At 57.7% G+C, this 16916-nt stretch overlaps 1 protein-coding gene across 1 annotated transcript in view; it reads left to right on the forward strand.

Annotated features, from left to right (window-relative positions):
* The window catches only part of LOC113626596 (uncharacterized), a 16896-nt gene extending 1462 nt beyond the window's left edge, over positions 1-15434 (forward strand). Inside the window, exons 3-16 of the mRNA XM_027118352.1 lie at positions 439-552; positions 647-775; positions 1401-1562; positions 2910-3074; positions 5919-6087; positions 6506-6690; positions 6918-7010; positions 7162-7366; positions 8651-8835; positions 8922-9019; positions 11285-11428; positions 14079-14284; positions 14405-14585; positions 15331-15434. Coding sequence (XP_026974153.1) covers positions 439-552; positions 647-775; positions 1401-1562; positions 2910-3074; positions 5919-6087; positions 6506-6690; positions 6918-7010; positions 7162-7366; positions 8651-8835; positions 8922-9019; positions 11285-11428; positions 14079-14284; positions 14405-14514 — 1965 coding nt within the window. The 3' untranslated portion in view covers positions 14515-14585; positions 15331-15434. The remainder of the gene's footprint in view (positions 1-438; positions 553-646; positions 776-1400; positions 1563-2909; positions 3075-5918; positions 6088-6505; positions 6691-6917; positions 7011-7161; positions 7367-8650; positions 8836-8921; positions 9020-11284; positions 11429-14078; positions 14285-14404; positions 14586-15330) is intronic.
* Positions 15435-16916: the final 1482 nt, after the last annotated feature.

Below are 16916 nucleotides of genomic sequence, written 5' to 3' on the forward strand. Positions count from 1 at the left end.
AGAGCTCTCTTCCTAGCCTGCAGCCATCTCACTGTGTCCTTACGTGTCAGGGAGAGAGCTCTCTGGGGTCCTTCTTACAAAGACACTCATTCCATCATGACCCCCCCGCCCCAAACCTCATCTAACCCTAATCACCTCCCAGCGGCCCCACCTCCTGATGCTGTCACATTGGGGATTAGGGCTTCAACATACGAACTTGTGGGGTGATGTGAGTCAGTCCACAGCAGCCCCACGAACCCCAGTGAGGGACTCAGATTTCATTCTGTCTTTGGGAATGATGAGTCTGGGTGTTGAGAATGAGGAGTTTTCCATCTGAACGCCTCTGGCCTCCCAGCCTGAGCGTGGCTCTAAGCTCTTACGAACACGAGCGCAAGAGGAGGCACCGTCTCCACTCCCCACCTCTCTCCTCCGCCCGCCACGGGCCCCACCTCCTTGCAGGTACAGCTTGCCTGGAATGGAGGGCAGCCTGCGACTTTGCAGCTCACCTGGGCCAACAGGTCCTTGGCGCACAGCACCTCCTGGGATGGTTGCGTGGCCACCTCCCCGGGGCAGGTAGGCACTGGCTGCCCTGCTCATCAGGCACAGGCCTTTCTCTGAGCCCTGTGTTGCCCTCCCTCCCCCCAGTCACGTCCTCCATCCTCTTCAGCTCCAGGACACCTGGGGCCTGGGCGCCCTCAGGGCCTGTGGGGCCTTAACACAGACCCCAGCCGTGTTCAGCGAGTGGCTCGATCTGTCCTGGGACGGACGCCGGGTGCAGCAGAACCTGACGTATGAGGTGAGGCCTGGGGGGTTGGGGGTCCCCACCTGCTTCAGGAAGTGCCCGGCTCTGGGGCCCTAGGGTCCTGGGTGTAAGTGCTAGTTGTGCTGTGGATCCCGGGCAACTCATTTCTCCACTGTGAACCTTGGTTTTCTCATCTGTGAAATGGGTGCAGCAATCTTTCCCTGACTGGAGTGTAGTGAGAGCTCTGGGAGGTAAGGAAAGCAAGGTGCCCAGCATGAGGCAAGCACTTGGGGAGCAGACGGGGAAGGAGCTGGTGACGCCAGTGGGCTTCTGGGGAGGGGTGGGGGAAGGTCGGGAGGTCAGGTTTCCAGAGGTGTCAGGGTCAAGGTCTCTCCAGCAGCACCGCCTGCCTGGGGCTCCTGATGGGCTATGGAGAGACAGGGACAGCTAGCCCTGGAAGTCCCCTTGCCCCTTCTGGGTCTCCTTAGGCCCAGTCCCCCTCAGTCTCCCAACAGAAGTCCTGCTCAGAGTGTAAACGGCTGCTGTGGGGCTGACCAGGGCTCTGATGGTGGGATTTCTGGCATCTCCCTCCTCTTGTGAGGGTCTCCTGACTGCCGCTGGCCATGGGCACTCTCTCTTCTGGGACGAACCCCCATCCCACGGTGCCTTCTCCTTCCAGAGGCACCAGCCGTCCCGCCCGGACAAGATCCGTGCAGAGGCCACACTGGAGCACGTCCTCACGGCCTCCTGCACCACGCATAGTTTCCAGGGAGTCGTGGAGACTGACTATGCCCACTGGCTGCGCCATTCCCTGCATCTGGGGCTCTGCCACCTGCCCAGGGTGAGTCTGTCCCAGGGAAAGGCCCAGGGACCCTGGTGGTGAGGAGAGAGGAGGGTGCCCGCCCAGGTCAGGGGTGTGAGTGAGGGAGCTGGATGCCATCATCGCCACTGGGCAACCCTGGGCAGGGCTCTCTCCTCTCTGAACATCCAGTGCTTCATCTGAAGGATGGAAGATGCAGTTGGTTCCAGCATGTAGGGTGATTGTGAAATTTAAGATGTGACACTGGGAGAGTGCTCAACGCATAAACAAAAGCTGCTGCTTTCGTCATTATTGTTAGGGGGAGGTGTTGGGACCCCTATCCCCCCAAAATTCCCCCGAGTTTGTTAGCTAGTTGATTGGTCTTTCCTGCATTCTTTCCACCCTTCCTTCCGCCCACCCACCCACCCATCTTGTCAACCATCCAAACATCCATCCATCCATCTACCCACCCTCCCATCCTCCCTCCCATCCCTCCATCCATTCATCCCTCCATCCTCCCATTCCCCACATCCCAGGGGTCAAACGTTTTCTGTAAAGAGCCAGATGGTAAGTATTTTAAGTCTTGCAGACCATATGGTCTCTGTTGCAACTCTGGCATCGTGTCATGAAAGCCACCATAGATGACATGTAAATGAATGGGTATGGCCATTCCCAATAAAAATCTATCTACAAGGACAGGCAGTGAGCCAGCCTTGGCCCATGAGCCATAGTTTGCCAACCCCCAATCTGTTCATCCATTCAGAAAGCATTTGTAAGTCTTACCTCTGCCAGGCTCTGTTCTAGGTGCAGGGGCAAGGACGGTGAAAGGGACAGACGAGGTGCCTGCCCTCCTGAAGCTCACAGTCCAGTGGGTAGAAGAAGAAAAAACAGACAAGATGCATGATATGCAGTCAGGTGTGGTGAATGCTGTGAAGGAATGAAGCAGGGAGAGTGGACAGGGGACTGCAGGGGGCCTTGCTGACGAATGCAAACTGCAGCGGGAACAGCCAGTGCAAAGGCCCTGTGGCAGGAGCATGCTTCGAGTGTTTGAGGAACACAGGGTGGCCCTTAGAGAGCGAGAGGGCGAGGTTAGGAAGATAACGCAGACCCGTAGGACCCGCCAAGGAGACCGGCTTCTCCTCTAAGCGCAATGGGAAGGCAGAGGCTTTGAGCCGGGGGGACAGTGTCTGATTTGCATTTTTTTAAAACTTAGCCTGGCTGCCAAGTGGAGGAGGGGCTGTGGGCTGGGGCAGGAATGGAGGCTGGGAGACCTGATAGGCTATTGTGACAGTCCTGGCATGAGGGATAGTAGCCTGGACCAGGGCATAGGGAGAGGAAGCTGTGCTCCTGCACCTCCCTGACCACTGACACCCCACCCTTTCGTTCCAGGCCCTCTCGGTCTCCGGGGAGCACACCTTGGGCAGCGGTGGGCTTCTGCTACACTCCAAATGCCAGCTGGGCCTCGCCCCAGACCCAGACCACAGCCTGCACCTCAGCCTGACCCTCCGCAACCACAGCAGGCCCTGGATGCCTGACTTCTCCGGGGAGCTAGAGGTAAGGTGGCTGGGTCGGGGCTGCCCACCCCATAGGCAGGATACTCTGATGTCCCTCTGTCTCTCTCTGCCCAGTGGACCACCACTGCCTGGGTGGCTCTGCCATCTAGTGGCCAGTATTAGAACTGCAGACTGGCACCCTAGTGGGGACCTGAGCTTAACTGTAGGTGGGACCCCCTGTGGCTGGCCCCCCGCCCTGAGCAGCTCCTCTGCTGCCCCAACATCAGCCCTTCCTATAACCGAGAGGCAGTGGCTGGACTCCCAGGGTTTGAATCCCAGCCCAACCTCTTCCTGGCTAGCAACGTACTTTGCCTCTCTGTGCCTCAGTTCCTTCGCCTGTAAAGTGGCGGATAATCATTGCACCTACCCTACCTCCCATGGCATTAATATTGCAGGGATTAAGTATGTTAATTTGTATAGATTGCTTAGAATAGTGCCTGATACAAAGCAGCCACTAAGTAAGTATTAGCTGCTATTATTATTAGCTATTATTGGCCGAGTCTTCTCCTACCCCTTCCACCTCCCAGCAGCCCAGGGAGGTAGAAGGGGGCAGAGCTGGGTTCAATACCTGCTCTGCTCCCACCTGGCCAAGGGCTATTGGGAAGGGACCTCTTTGAGCCCCATTTCCTCATCTGTAAGTGGGGATCAGGTATATTTCACAGGGTGGTCAGTGGGGTTCTGGGCACCCCTCCCCTCCACCCACACAGCACGGGCATACAGGAGGGGCTCCATAAGTGCTGTCATCCACCCATCTCTGTGTCTCCCTGGCTGGGTGACCTTGACCTTGTGACTTTCCCTCTTCAAGCCTCAGTCTTCTCTGTCAAATGGGAACAAATCCCATGTCCTTTGCAGAATTGTTGGGAGGAAAAGAAACAGAGTTTGCACAGCACCTGCACACAGTAGGTGCTCATGAGATGGGATTTTCCTTCCAGCATCCAATGCCGGATGAGGCATTTCTGTGTCTGGAGCTCACTCAGATCCTGTTTCCGAGCCCAGGAGCGGTGGCAGTTTCAAAAGAGTTTTCCTTTCTGAGTTTCGCCAAGGCTGGCTCTCGTTTCCCTGTTTTGCCAGCCAGGCCCCCAGCCACTCCCGCACCTGTAATCCGGGTGCCCCAAGGCTCACTTCCCCAGAATCGGAGGACTGGGAGTGAGCCCCGTGGGGCCCAGCCCGCGGTGGGCGGCCAGGGAGTGGCTGGTCCTCCTGCTTCCATCCCGAGCATGTGCGCAGCTGGTTCTAACCGCTTCTCCCTTGCCCACCCCCTCTCTGCTTGCCCCATTTTGGGGTCCGTGGTGTGGAGAGAGGCCTTTCACAGCCTTGTTTGGTCTCTACACCAACCCGGTGGAGAAGAGGGACAGATTCGGGAGGTCAGGCACTCACCCCGGCTGCTGGGGCGCTCGCCACTCAGTGACAGTGACTAGGACGGACACCTCAGCTGTGGTCTGCAGGACACCCCCTCCTCAGGCTCACCTCATGCGCTGTGAAATCCCCTAAGGATTCCTGGGCTCCACCCCTCCCACCCACTTAGGAAGCTGCATGTTCAGTGAGCACCCTGAATTGGATTCCTAGGGCTGCTGTAACAAATTAGCCCCAACTCAGTGGTTTAGCACGACAGAAATTTCTTCTTTCACAGTTCTGGAGGTTAGAAATCTAAAATCAAGGTGTCAGCAGGGTTACGCTCCCTCCAGAAGCTCCAGGAAAGAATCCTTCCTCACCTCTTCCAGCTTCTGGGGGCTGCCAGCAATCCAGGCGTTCCTTGGCTGTGACTGCATTATTCCAATCTGTCTCTGTCTTCACATGGCCTTCTTATAAGGACACCAGTTATTGGATTTCGGGCTTACCCTAATCCAGTATGACGTCATCGTAATTTTATTTCATCTACAAAGAACCTATCTCCAAATAACATCACATTTACAGGTACCAAGAGTTAGAACTTCAACAGATCTTTTTGAGGAATATAAGCCCATAACACACCTCCTACACACACACACACACACACACACACACACACACACACACACACACATTCCTGATAAATTTTGAGAACCACCATTCTATATCTGATCTTATAGATTTTGAACCTGAGGCCCAGAGAGGGTAACACACTTACTCAAGGCTGCACAGCTTGTTAGCTGCAATATCTGGACTAGAATACAGAGCAGCTGAATTCAGGCCAGAGGTGGCTCCCCTCCCCTACAACGGCTTCTTAATCAGCCCATTGGCCTCCCCCCTGCAAGGTCTCCCTAGGGTTCCTTCTCTTAAGGCCTCTGAGGCTTTTCCTGCCTTTGCCCCACCCCATTCGAAACCCTCCCGTCTTGTGTCCCCTTCCCTCAAGGCTGGTGGCTGCAAGGGCTGGGATGAACTGCTCAGTGCCGGCCTTTATGCCAGGTGCTACCCACGATGTCTTCCTTGAACTTGCGGAGACATTTGCAGTGGTTCTCATGCAAACGTGGAAAACCTGGCCTGCAGGTGGAGACACCTGGGCACTGGGAACGTAAAAATGCCAGTGCCCAGCCCCTCCCCCAATCAGTTAAGTCAGAATCTCTGGGGTGAGGCCTCGGCAGCAGGAATTTTTAAGCTACTTGGATGCTGTGCGCCGCGCTTGGTTAGGTCCCTGGATGTGGATTTTAATAAGCATTTTCTGCAGTTGGTAGGATTCTGAGCCCTGTGGCAGGGGTGTAAGGTGGGGGGACCCAGTGCCCCTGAAGATGTGGAGGCGGGTGGGCATTGCCTTTTCCCTGCAGGTTCAACCTCACCCTCCTCAGCCACCTCTCCCTGGGCCTGGGGCCAACAGGGGCCAGAGGCCAGAGGCCAGGCTGCACTCAGGCCTCTGCCCTTCGCCTCCCAGCTCCGCGGCCCCAAGGCTCAGCAGTTTGGCCTGCTGGGTCGGGTCTCCACCTCAGCTTCTCGAAGCTTGGTCCAGCTGGAGGGAAATGTGGACGACGGGGACGAGAAAGTGAGGCTGTTGGTGTCCCGGGCCCCGAACTGCTTCCAGGCCTCGGTGGCCCACAAGGAAGGTGAGTGGAGGTACTGGTGTGGCTCAGCGGCCTGGCCAAGGCCCCAGCTTGGCCCAAGAGTGGACAGAGATTGGGGTGCTGAGAGCTCGAAGTCAGAGGAAACCCTGGTAGGACTTGGTGGTACCCCCAGCTTGGAGGTGATGCTGAGCTTCCTGTGGTCACCTGTGGTGCCAGGAGAGGCTGGGTAAGTCTGGACCAGAGGTGGGTGTGGGCTGGGGGATGGGGCAGAAACCAGGCTTCAGGGGTTTGGAGGTTGATTTAGGCAGTTCAGTTCAAGGCCCTCAAATCCTTGGGCCTTTGAGACTCTGCCTGTGGGCAGTGGGGAGCTACAGAAGGCTGTGGAGAGCGGGAGGAGTGGGCAGCTGGGAGGCAGATGGACGAGTCCTGGGTACAACGGCGGGTCCCTTCCTGGCCCCAGGGAGCCAAGAGGAGAGTGTGGTGCTGCGGGCATGTGCCCACAGGCGGACTGCGGAGGTGGAGGCCCTGCTCCAGGACAGCGGGCAGCCCATCCAGCCCCTGGGACGCCTGACCCTGCAGGCCGCCAACCAGAGCCTCCGCGTGGCTGCACACGGCTGCCAGGGGACCCTGCTGGGCCACGTGGAGGTGAGAGGGCCAAGGGCTGGGGGGAGGGGTGTTATTCCTACCCCCGACCCCCACCCTGCCCGGGCAGAGGCCACAGGACCAGGATCCCTAAGTCCAGGAGTACCAAGGAAACCAGAGGCAGACAGCCCGTAGTGTGGCCAGCACGTCCTTGGGCGTTGCTGCCGGCACCAAGAGCATTCTGTCCACTACGTTCCCGTGAGGCCCAGCCTGTCCCTCTGTGTCCGCAGTCCAGGGTGGCTGCTCTTGGGTCCCAGGTGCAAGCCCGGCTGGAGGAGAAGATCCATGGCTTGGACGCCTACGTGAGAAGGTTCCAGCGCCTGGTGGGTAGAGTGCACTGTGATGTCGGGGGCACCCTTGGAGAACGGGAGGGAGCGTGAGGCTGTGGGAGGTCACCCCTCTGGCTCGTCCCGGGCCTCCCTCATGGACATGAGGGTCTTCTGGAGCTTTCTGTGCCCCCGTTCCCCTGCCCAGGTGCAGCCGGCGGGTGCCCTGGATGGCATGGCAGGCCCCCTTCTGCAGCTGTGCCAGGCGGGGCTGGGGGCCGTGCGGGAGAGCGGCCGGGCGGTGGCCACGCTGTGGGACCAGAGCCGGGCCAGGCAGGGGCTGACACACCGCGTGGCGCTCTACCTGGAGAGGCTGCAGGCAGGGCTGGAGCAGCTGCGGGATGAGCTGGAACGTGAGTGCAGGAGTCAGGGCGTGACCGTGCACCCAGATCCACACCTGATCCCAGGGCCCCCGACCCCAGGCCCCTCACGCTCGGCCTGGGCTACTGGTTCAACCAGAAAGGCCACCTGATTTCTGGCAGGCCTGCAGCCCAACTTCCTTTAGACCCTCTGCCTTATTTCTCATGGATCTAGAGCCTTCAGACTTTTGGAAGTGTCCATTCTTGTCAGTCTCCAAGCTCATATCCCTCATGCCTGCTGCCTTCTCTCTTCTGGGACTGCTGCCCAAGTTTCTTCAGTCCCCGCCTGATTTCTTTTGGGTATATAGCTTTACTTCTATTAGGCCCACTGCCGTAGATTCTAGGGCCTATTTCTGGTTCTGTGATACGCACCAGTGAGACCGTGCGGGTCGTGAAGGCTGCTGTCCCGAGCGCCCTCCTGGCGGTGCTGGGACCACCCCCCCAGCCTCTCCCAGGAGCACCAGGGCTGACAGCTGGCCCAGCAGGGAGCCCCAGGACCTTGCCCAGCACAGGGCGGCCGTCCCTCTGACTGGCCAGTGCTCGGGCCAGACAGGCTATTAAATGTACTCTCACCCCTGCTTGTGTCCCTTTGTCAGAATCCCAGGGCCACCCCCAGCCTCGTGATTCACTAGGACTCGCAGCTCTCAGGACATAGTTGCACCCACGGCTATGATTTGCTACAAGGACAGGATACAGAGCCAGGTGGCGGAGGGACAGGTGCAGGGGAGGTTCTAGGGAGACCAAGCACGAGCTTCCAGACTCCTCTCCCAGTGGGGGCACACAGGACGCCCTCCACTCCCCCAGCTTTGAATTGTGACAACACGTGTCGAACGCTGTCTGCCAGGGGAGCTCGTCAGAGACCCTGCGCCCAGGCTTCTCACTGGGGGCTGGTCACGTAGGAGCCTCTGCCTGGCACAGACCAACATTCCAGACTCGCAGAAGGAAAGGGGGTGTTCAATGTAAACCACATTGTTCGTGCAATCCAGGCACAGTGAGGCCCTCTTATCAGGTCTGGGAATGGTGGGCACCCCCCAGAATCCAGCCAGGGCTGACCCTGTGAACAGGCCTTGCAGTTGGGCAGTCTCAGGCCTGCCGGGCTAACTCTTTTCCAGTCTCTAGTGCCACCACCTCATTCCAGGTCACAGGTCCTATTTCCTTCCTGGAGGCCCGGGTTGTCGGGGGGCTGGTTTTCCTTTGTGGGCCTGGGATGCGGGTAGCGGCATCTCACCTGCCACCAGGACCGGGAGGCCTCACGGTGGGTGGTGGCTGCCTTTGCAGGGCCCCTGGCCACGCTGAAGGATGCCTACTTGGAGGTGACAGTGCAGCCCCTGGACAAGGTGTGGCAGGAGCGGGCCGAGGAGGCCGTGCAGCGGCTGCAGGCCTGGGTGTCTGGGACGCCAGGGACCTGGGGGTCCGGGCCCATCGCTGCGGCGCTGGAGGCCACGAGGGGCGCCCTGGAGCTGGTGAGGTGGGGCGAAGGGGAGGGAGGTGGCCCTGCGGGCAGGGCAGGGATGGCCCTGACGGCTCTCACTGCCCCCACCTGCTCCAGGCCATCCACCAGATGCTGTCTTGGGCTGAAGCTGTGTTCTCACAGGCACTGAGGCAGCTCTGCAAACCCTTGCTGGACCTGTACAGCTTCTCAGCCAGGTAACTTGTCCCCTCTGGGGTCCTGCCCCACGCCAGGCACACCCTCCGTCTCATCTGCTCCCCTGACAGCCCTTCCATAGAGACATTTTCAGCCCATTTTACAGATAAGGAAACTGAGGCTTATTCTTCATTCCGCGGATATTTTATGAGCACTGTCTTTGAGCAGGCGCTGTTTTAGGTTTGCAGACACAGCGGCGAGTGGGATAGATCCTGGCCCTCACGAGGGCCATGGCTGAGCAGGGAGACGGTCACTGAACACAATGACCAGGTTATCTACCCTCAGGGGCGGCAGGCCTTCCTATAAAGGGCCTGAGAGTGATGTGTTCAGGATTTGTAGCCGATGGTCTACTCACGTAGCCTTCGTTTTTTGTTTTTGTTAAGAATCCTTTAAACAGTAAAAGCCATTCTTAGCTTGCCGGCCATTCCAAAGCAGGACACAGGTTGGATTCGGCCACGGACCACAGTCTACCGACCTCTGAGCTAGTATGTTAGGTACCAAGTGCTACAGAAAAAAAAAAGGCAGGACATGTGGGTTGATGGGGGCATTTTATTTTTATTTTTTAAATCTTTTTGTTTATTTTGGCTGGGGGGCACGTGGGATCTTAGTTCCCCAACTAGGAATCCAACCCGTGCCCCCTGCAGTGGAAGCGCAGAGTCTTAACCACCGGACCGCCAGAGAAGTCCCCGATGGGGGCATTATAAAGAGTGAGGCTGTGGTTGGCTTCAGTGAGAAGGTAGCATTTGAGCAAGGGCTTGAAGGGTGAGGGAGTGAGCCGGGTGCACATCATGGGAAGAGCGTTCCAGGCGGAGGGCACAGCTGGTGCAAAGGCCCAGGGGTGGGAGTGCACTTCCTGCTTGAGGAATCTGAAGGAAGCCAGGGGGCTGGAGTGGAGAGTGGAGGAGTCGCGGGGGGGAGGGGGGCGGGTAACGGGTTCCGGGCAGCCTGGGGCCTTTGTCTCTTACTCTGAAATGGGAACACACAGGAGATTTTGAGCTGAGGAAGGACATGATCTACCTTTCATCTAAAAAGATTCCTCTGGCCCCAGTGTTGAGAATAAAGACTGGGGGCAGGGAGGGGGATAGAAGCAGGGAGCCCAGTTTAGAATGGTCCAGGCGAGATGGGAGACTAGCTGCGCCAAGCAGTGGCAGCCACGGAGGGGTTGTGAGGCAGTCAGGTTCCGGGTGTTGTAAGGACAAGCCTGTAGGATTGGTTGACAGATTGGATGTAGGTGGTGAAAGAGAAGAGCCAGGGATGACTCCCAGGGTCTTGGCTTTGATGACTGGAAGGATGGAGGGTCCATCTACGGAGTAATGGGGATGACTGGTGTGCAGGGAGCAGCTTGGAGCTCTGTTGGTTTCCCGTGGCTACCACAGCAAATTACCACAAGTTCAGTGGCTTAAGCGACACAGCCGTGTTCTCGTGTAGTTCTGGAGGTCAGAAATTCAAAATGAATGGCAGGTTCCTCCGAGAGGCTCAGGGGATAGCCCTTCCCTTCCCAGCCCCTGCAGGCTGCCTGCTTGCCTCGGCTCGTGGCCCCCACCTCCATCTTCAAAGCCAACAGGGCAGCATCTTCTCCCCTCTGACTGTTGTCCTTATGTCTTCTCTCTGACCCTCCTGCCTCTCTTATAAGGTCCATTGTGATTCCATTGGCCACCTGGAAATCTGTCTCAAAATCTTTAGTGTAGTCACACCTGCAAAGTCCCTTTGGCCTCCTGAGATGACACAGTCACAGGTTCCAGGAACTTGGGCGTCTTTGGGGCTGTTGCTCAGCCTGCTGTGGTGGGAGTGGGTGTCCGGAGCTCTTTCCGACCTGCTGAGTTTGAGACGCCATCAGGACACCCCACTGAGGCAGCTTTCTGAGGCCTGGGCCGTAGAGCAATTTGGAGGTTTTGGAGGCGTCACTGGCCCTGAAGGAGCAGCAGAGCCAGCTTCAGGGACAGGCCTGAGGAGCCCCTTCCCCACACAGGCCGGAGGCCCCGCCAAGGCACATACGTTCAGGCCCCTGGCAGGAGATCAGATGCCTGCGTCCTTAAAATAGGACAGTCATTTCTACCCCCAGCCTCCAGCTCACAAACAAAGGCTGTGCCCTCCCTAAGAGGCTGACGTTCCGTGGAGGTCAGCTTGCGCCGGACCCTTACATGGCCATCCTGCAGCTGCGGAAAGTGAGGCTCCGACAGGCACGACTTGTGCTGGGGTCTCCCAGCTCCTCTGTGCTCCCTCCAGGGACCACTCAGTGGTGGTGACACTGCCGATGCTGCCTGCAGGGGACGAGCCCCTGGACGTGGCCCGGGTGACCAGCCACCTGGTGGAGGAGAAGCTGCTGCGGCCACTCCGAGAGCTGTATGGGACCAGCGTGCTGGCCGAGTACCACCGGCTCAAACACCGTCTGCTGGGGGCCCCCTCTGGATGTGAGTCCTATGCCGCCCTCCTCCCCGGGACCCCTCTACCCTTTGGAACGTGGCAGCAGGACCTGGCAGGGCCAGATAGACGGTGGGACCATCCCCTAGTAGTACAGGGAAGCCTTAGCATTGTAGTGCTGGGCCCATCTGATCCCAGGCTGATTCCAGAGGTTACTGGGCTTCCCAACGTCAAACAGGATGAGGGTTGGGCTGCAGATCCAGGCTTTTGGCCAGAAAGTAAAAGCCTGAGCCTGGAACCCAGCGCAGAGGCGTGGCGAGGGACTGAGGGCCAGGGCCAGCTCCCTCCAGGCAGACTCTGCAGGAGAAGCACCAGGCAGACCTCCAGTTGCAGCCGCAAGGCCACTAATTGAGTCCAGACTGTCCGTCAGGCAAGGCCCGGAGCCACAGGCAGTGTTGGGACCAGACGCAGCTCTGGGGGCCCTGGGGGCTTGGAGCCCCTGGAGTTTGCATCCGCTGCCCTGAGTGCGCTCTGGTGAGTCTCCTCTCCTCTCTGTCACCTGGAGGGGGCAACGTGGCTCACCGGTGTGGTAACGAGTGTGCGCCTTTGGTGCCCGGCAGGGTCTCAAGTCAGTGGGAAAGCTTGGTGAGGACTGGTATGTAGCATCAGGTCTTGTGATCTCACAGGTGGGAACGCAGAGGCTTGGGCAGGTGGGAGCCCCCCCAGAGTCTGGGGGTACTTGTCCGCTAGGCAGCGTGGCGACTGGAAACAGCCTGGTCTTTGGGTTCCATGTGTGCGATCTGGGACCGGCCTGTGACCTTCAGCTCTGACACCTGACAAGGGGCTCCTAGTGCCCTCCTCGTGAGGCCATCACGGGCTGGCACGGGCCAGCAGCTGCCGGGTACCTGGCCTGGGCGTGTGTTCAACGGGTGGGGCTTCTCTTACCCGACCCCCACGCAAGCCTCTGCTCCGCAGCAGCGCTGGCTCAGGGGGTCCGAACTGCCCTCTCTCGGGCCCCCTCCTGCCCACCGTGAAGAGGGCTGGGCCTGGCCCACGCGGCACCTCCCTCCTGTTGGATGGAGCCTTTGGCCGTACTTTTTTTTTTTTTTAATGAAGACATTTGACTTTTGTGGGGGCATTCTGTTGTTTCTTTTTTACAAAAATATTTATTATTTGGCTTCATTGGGTCTTAGTTGTGGCATGCAGGATCTTTCGTTGCAGCGCACAGGCTTCTCTCTAGTTGTGGCACGTGGGCTCCAGAGCACACGGACTCAGTAGTTGCGGCACACGGGCTGTCTAGTTGTGGTGCAAGGGCTCAGTAGTTGCAGGGCATGGGCTTAGTTGCCCCATGGCATGTACGATCTTAGTTCCCTGACCAGGGATCAAACCCACATCCCCTGCATTGGAAGTGCAGAGTCTTAACCACTGAACTGCCAGGGAAGTCCCTGTGTCATAGTTTAGATTCCACATACAAGTGATATCATGATAATCTCTAGTTGCATCCATGTTGCTGCACCTGGCATTGTTTGATTCTTTTTTATGGCTGAGTAATATCCCATTGTATATACGTACCACATCTTTATCCATTCATCAGTCAATTTAGGTTGTTTCCATGTCTTAGCTATTGCGAATAATGCTGCTGTGAACAGAGCGGTGCATTTATCTTTTTGATTTAGAGTTTTGTCTGGATATATGCCCAGGAGTGGGATTGCTGGGTCATATGGTAGTTCTGTTATTCGTTTTTTAAGGAAGCTCCATACTGTTCTCTGTAGCGGTTGTACCAATTCACGTTCCCACCAACAGCGTAGGAGGGTTCCCTTTTCTCCACATCCTCTCCAGCATTTGTTATTTGTAGACTTTTTAATAATGGCCATTCTGACCAGTGTGAAGTGGTACCTCATTGTAGTTTTGATTTGCATTTCTCTAATAATTAGCGATGTTGAGCATCTTTTCATGTGCCTATTGGCTATTTGTATGTCTTCTTTGGAGAAATGTTTATTTATGTCTTCTGCCCATTTTTCGATTGGGTTGTTTGTTTTTTTAATATTGAGCTGTATGAATTGTTTGCATATTTTGGAAATTAAGCCCTAGTTGGTCTCATCGTTTGCAAATATTTTCTCCCATTCTGTAGCTTGTCTTTTCGTTTGTGATGTCCTTTGTTGTGCGAAAGCTTGTAAGCTTGGTTCGGTCCCATCTGTTTATTTGTGGTTTTATTTCTGGTGCCTTGGGAGACTGCAGGTTGCCCATTTAAAGTGTCTGATTCAGTGGCTAGTGTGCGTCCATCACAGAACCTTCATCACCCCAAAAAGACACCCTGCATCCCTTAGCTCTGTGTCCCCGTCCCTCAGCTATACCCCCAGCCTCCTTTCTGTCTCTGTGGATTTGCCTGTTCTGGACACCATGTATGAATGGAGTCACGTAACACGTGCCCTTTTATAACGGGCTTTTCACTCAGCGTAAAGTTTCTGAGGTTCGTCAGTGTTGGAGCGTGCATCACACCTCAATTCACCTTAGGGGACCCCTAGAGCTCAAGTCATCTTGAAGCCAGAGGTTCTTGGGGACAGACCCCACTCCCCACGTGGGCTGCCCATGAGGACATGGGTCAGGGAGCAGGCTCTGCACAGGCTGGGCTGCCCCGTGGGCTCAGGTCCCGGGCACAGTGGGCCCCACTCCCCCTGCAGCCCGGCCTCTTCTCTGCAGACCACGCTGTGGTGGCCGGCACCAGGCATGTGGTGACCTTCGACGGCCAGGTGTGGGGCATCAGTGCCCACTGCAGCAGCCTGCTGCTGGCCAAGGACTTCGCTCACGACACGTTCTCGCTGACGCTAAACCGGGCGGGCTCGGGGCTCACGTCCCTGACCGTGGAGTTGAACCACACCACCCTCATCCTCTACCCCAGCCTGAAGGTGAGCCTGCAAGGGGGGGGGGCACATCGCCCAGACACTTTCCTGCCTCCTGTCACGTCCACACACCTGTGCCCTGTGGAGACTGTCACCTGTCCTGCTCAGCCCCTGTCTGGCCCACAGACCTACAGGCTGTACAACTCTTCCCTGCCTGGGGAGAGCTGTCTGCACCTGGATCTGCCTCCCGCCAAGACCAGGAGGAACAACGTCCCCAGGATCGAGCTGACCAGTGAGGACGGTGTCTCTGTTGTCTGTGACCTCCACGCCAGCCTCTGCAGCCTGACTCTCAGCGTCTGGCAACACGGTGGGTCTGGGCCCCCACTGGCGGCCTCTGAGCCAGTGCGGTCAGCATCCAGGGCTGAGATTGACAGATCCCAGTGGGCAGCACTCCGAGTCCTTGGGAGGCTGTGGGCAGGAGGCCCGGGGACACTCTTGGGCCTCTGCTGCTCCTCGGGGCTGACAACCCGAGCGGGTATCAGAACAGCCCAAACAGCTCAGAACTGGAAGAGGGTCAAAGGCCATCTCTCCTGGCCTTGATCACGTCCAGCACTGGGACAGCCCCTAATCCAGCGGCAGCGCAACTCTGGCTGCAGCCCCGCTGGCTGGCCGCTGCCCCGTTTCAGGCACTGCAGCGCGCACGGCCTGCTCCTTCTCACGTGATCCTCCCGCTGCTGTCCCCTGGGACACGTGACATGACCCAGGCTAATTTACGGGCCCCCCACTCCTCCAGCCATGAACATCAGGGCCAGGCTTTGAGCCCAGAGCTCTGACCCCACGTCTGCCCCCTTCTCTGGGACGTGCCGCTCCCCTTGATCTGGTTGGGCAGCCCCAGGAACACTTGTAAAGAGCTTGCATCCCGACCACTCGGGATGGGGCTGGTGGATGGGGGAGGGAAGAAATGCTTTTCTCAGTCCTTTTTCTCCTCTCCCTCTGGTGAAGTTTCAGAGCCAGAACCGGTGTTGGGGGGTCAGGCGTGGAGGGTGCAGGGTCCGGCCATGCCCCCCGCCAACCCTGGCCAGCAGGCTCTCACAGCCTTTCCTGCCCCACAGGCCTGTCCGCTGGCCTTCTGGGCACCAACGACAACGAGGCAAGCAATGAGCTGATGCTGCCGGACGGCACGGTGGCCAGCAGCCTGGAGGAGGTCATCCCCGCCTGGCAGGTGAGCTGGCTAGCCAGCCCTCCCTCCCTCAGGGCCGGGCGTCATCACTAGGACGCTGTGGCTGTGGATGGAGAGGGGAACAGGTGTGACCCGGGCGCGCCCCGGAGAGGGAAGCCTCTGTGTGGATTGGCCGTGGACCTGAGGAGGGCGGGGCCCCCACCTCCGAGGCTCCTGGGCCTGCATGTTCCACACCTGCAGGGAACCTCTCAGTCCGAGGGGGTGGTGGTTCCCTCCTGGGGCTGCAGCCCCCAGTGGAGCTGCCTGGAGAAAGGAGGTCCAGGAAGGAGCCTGAGTCTTGGGTTCGTCTCCCCAGGTGGGTGGTGACTGCAGGGCCATGGAGAAGACTCGGCTGGCATGCCCGGTACAGAGCCTCACCTGCCGGGCCTTCTTCCAGGACCCCCGCTCCAGCCTGGGGAACTGCTTCGGGGTGGTGAGTGTGCAGCTGCAGAGGCCACTCAGCAGGTGGACTGCAGGACAGAGAAGGCCCTTGCCCTGATCTAGCCTATAGCCCTCCTCTGTGCTGCTCCCCAGGGTGTGGTGGGCAAGGACACTGACTATGGGTGCTGGATTTCAGGTGGACCCCACACCCTTCCTCAGCCTATGTGTCCAGGACACCTGTGGCACCCAGGAGCGCCAACCTGCCTGCAACCTGGCGGCTGCCTACATCCACCTGTGTGCCCGGGGCTTCGTGCCCCTGGACCCTCCTCCACAGTGCGGTAAGCAGTCTGACCCCTGCCTGGGGGCGGAAGGTTGACCTCTGCCTTCCATCCCAGAGGGAAAACCAATTCTTTTCTCTTAGCTTCCGCCGAGAGGACAGGCACTCAGTTGTTGTACAGTGAGCTAAGAGTCAAAGCAAAGTTATGTGTGAAGGAGTACTTATTAAGAAAGAGAAAAAGAGGGCCACAACCTCCACCTTCCACCCCAGGCCCAGTGAGCCCTGTGACATACAGCACAGGAGACGAGAGCTCGGGGAGGTCAGGCAGCGATGAAGTCAGCTGCTGAAAACTCAGAACCACAGACTTGCTGTTAGGGGACGTGAATGTACACGCCCTACAAAGTCTGGGAACCCCTGGGCACACCTGAAACCAAGGTCGTGCATGATTCCCACGGCTGAAGTCCCACTACATAGACACAGAAGTTGGCGACTGCAACAAACAACGGCAGTGGACCCCCTGATAACAGAGCAATTATTCATGAACCTCGCAAAAGAACAGTTAGTAGTAGTAGCTACTGGGAGGAGGAGTGGGTGTGACTACAACAGGGTGGAAAAGGGAGATGTTTGTGGTGATGGAACAGTTCTGTATTCTGATGGTGGTAGTGGTTACATGAATCCACACCTGTGACAAAATGTCATAGAACTATACACACACACATTCTACCAATGTCAGTGTCTGGGTTTTGATATTGTACTATAATTATGGAAGATTTAACCATTGGGGGAAATGGGATGAAATTTTGGTGTAGCTAATACAGGAC

This window comes from Aethalodelphis obliquidens, unplaced genomic scaffold, assembly GCF_003676395.1.
Source record: "Aethalodelphis obliquidens isolate GAN/ISIS:26980383/991018 unplaced genomic scaffold, ASM367639v1 scaffold18, whole genome shotgun sequence".
Taxonomy (NCBI): domain Eukaryota; kingdom Metazoa; phylum Chordata; class Mammalia; order Artiodactyla; family Delphinidae; genus Aethalodelphis; species Aethalodelphis obliquidens.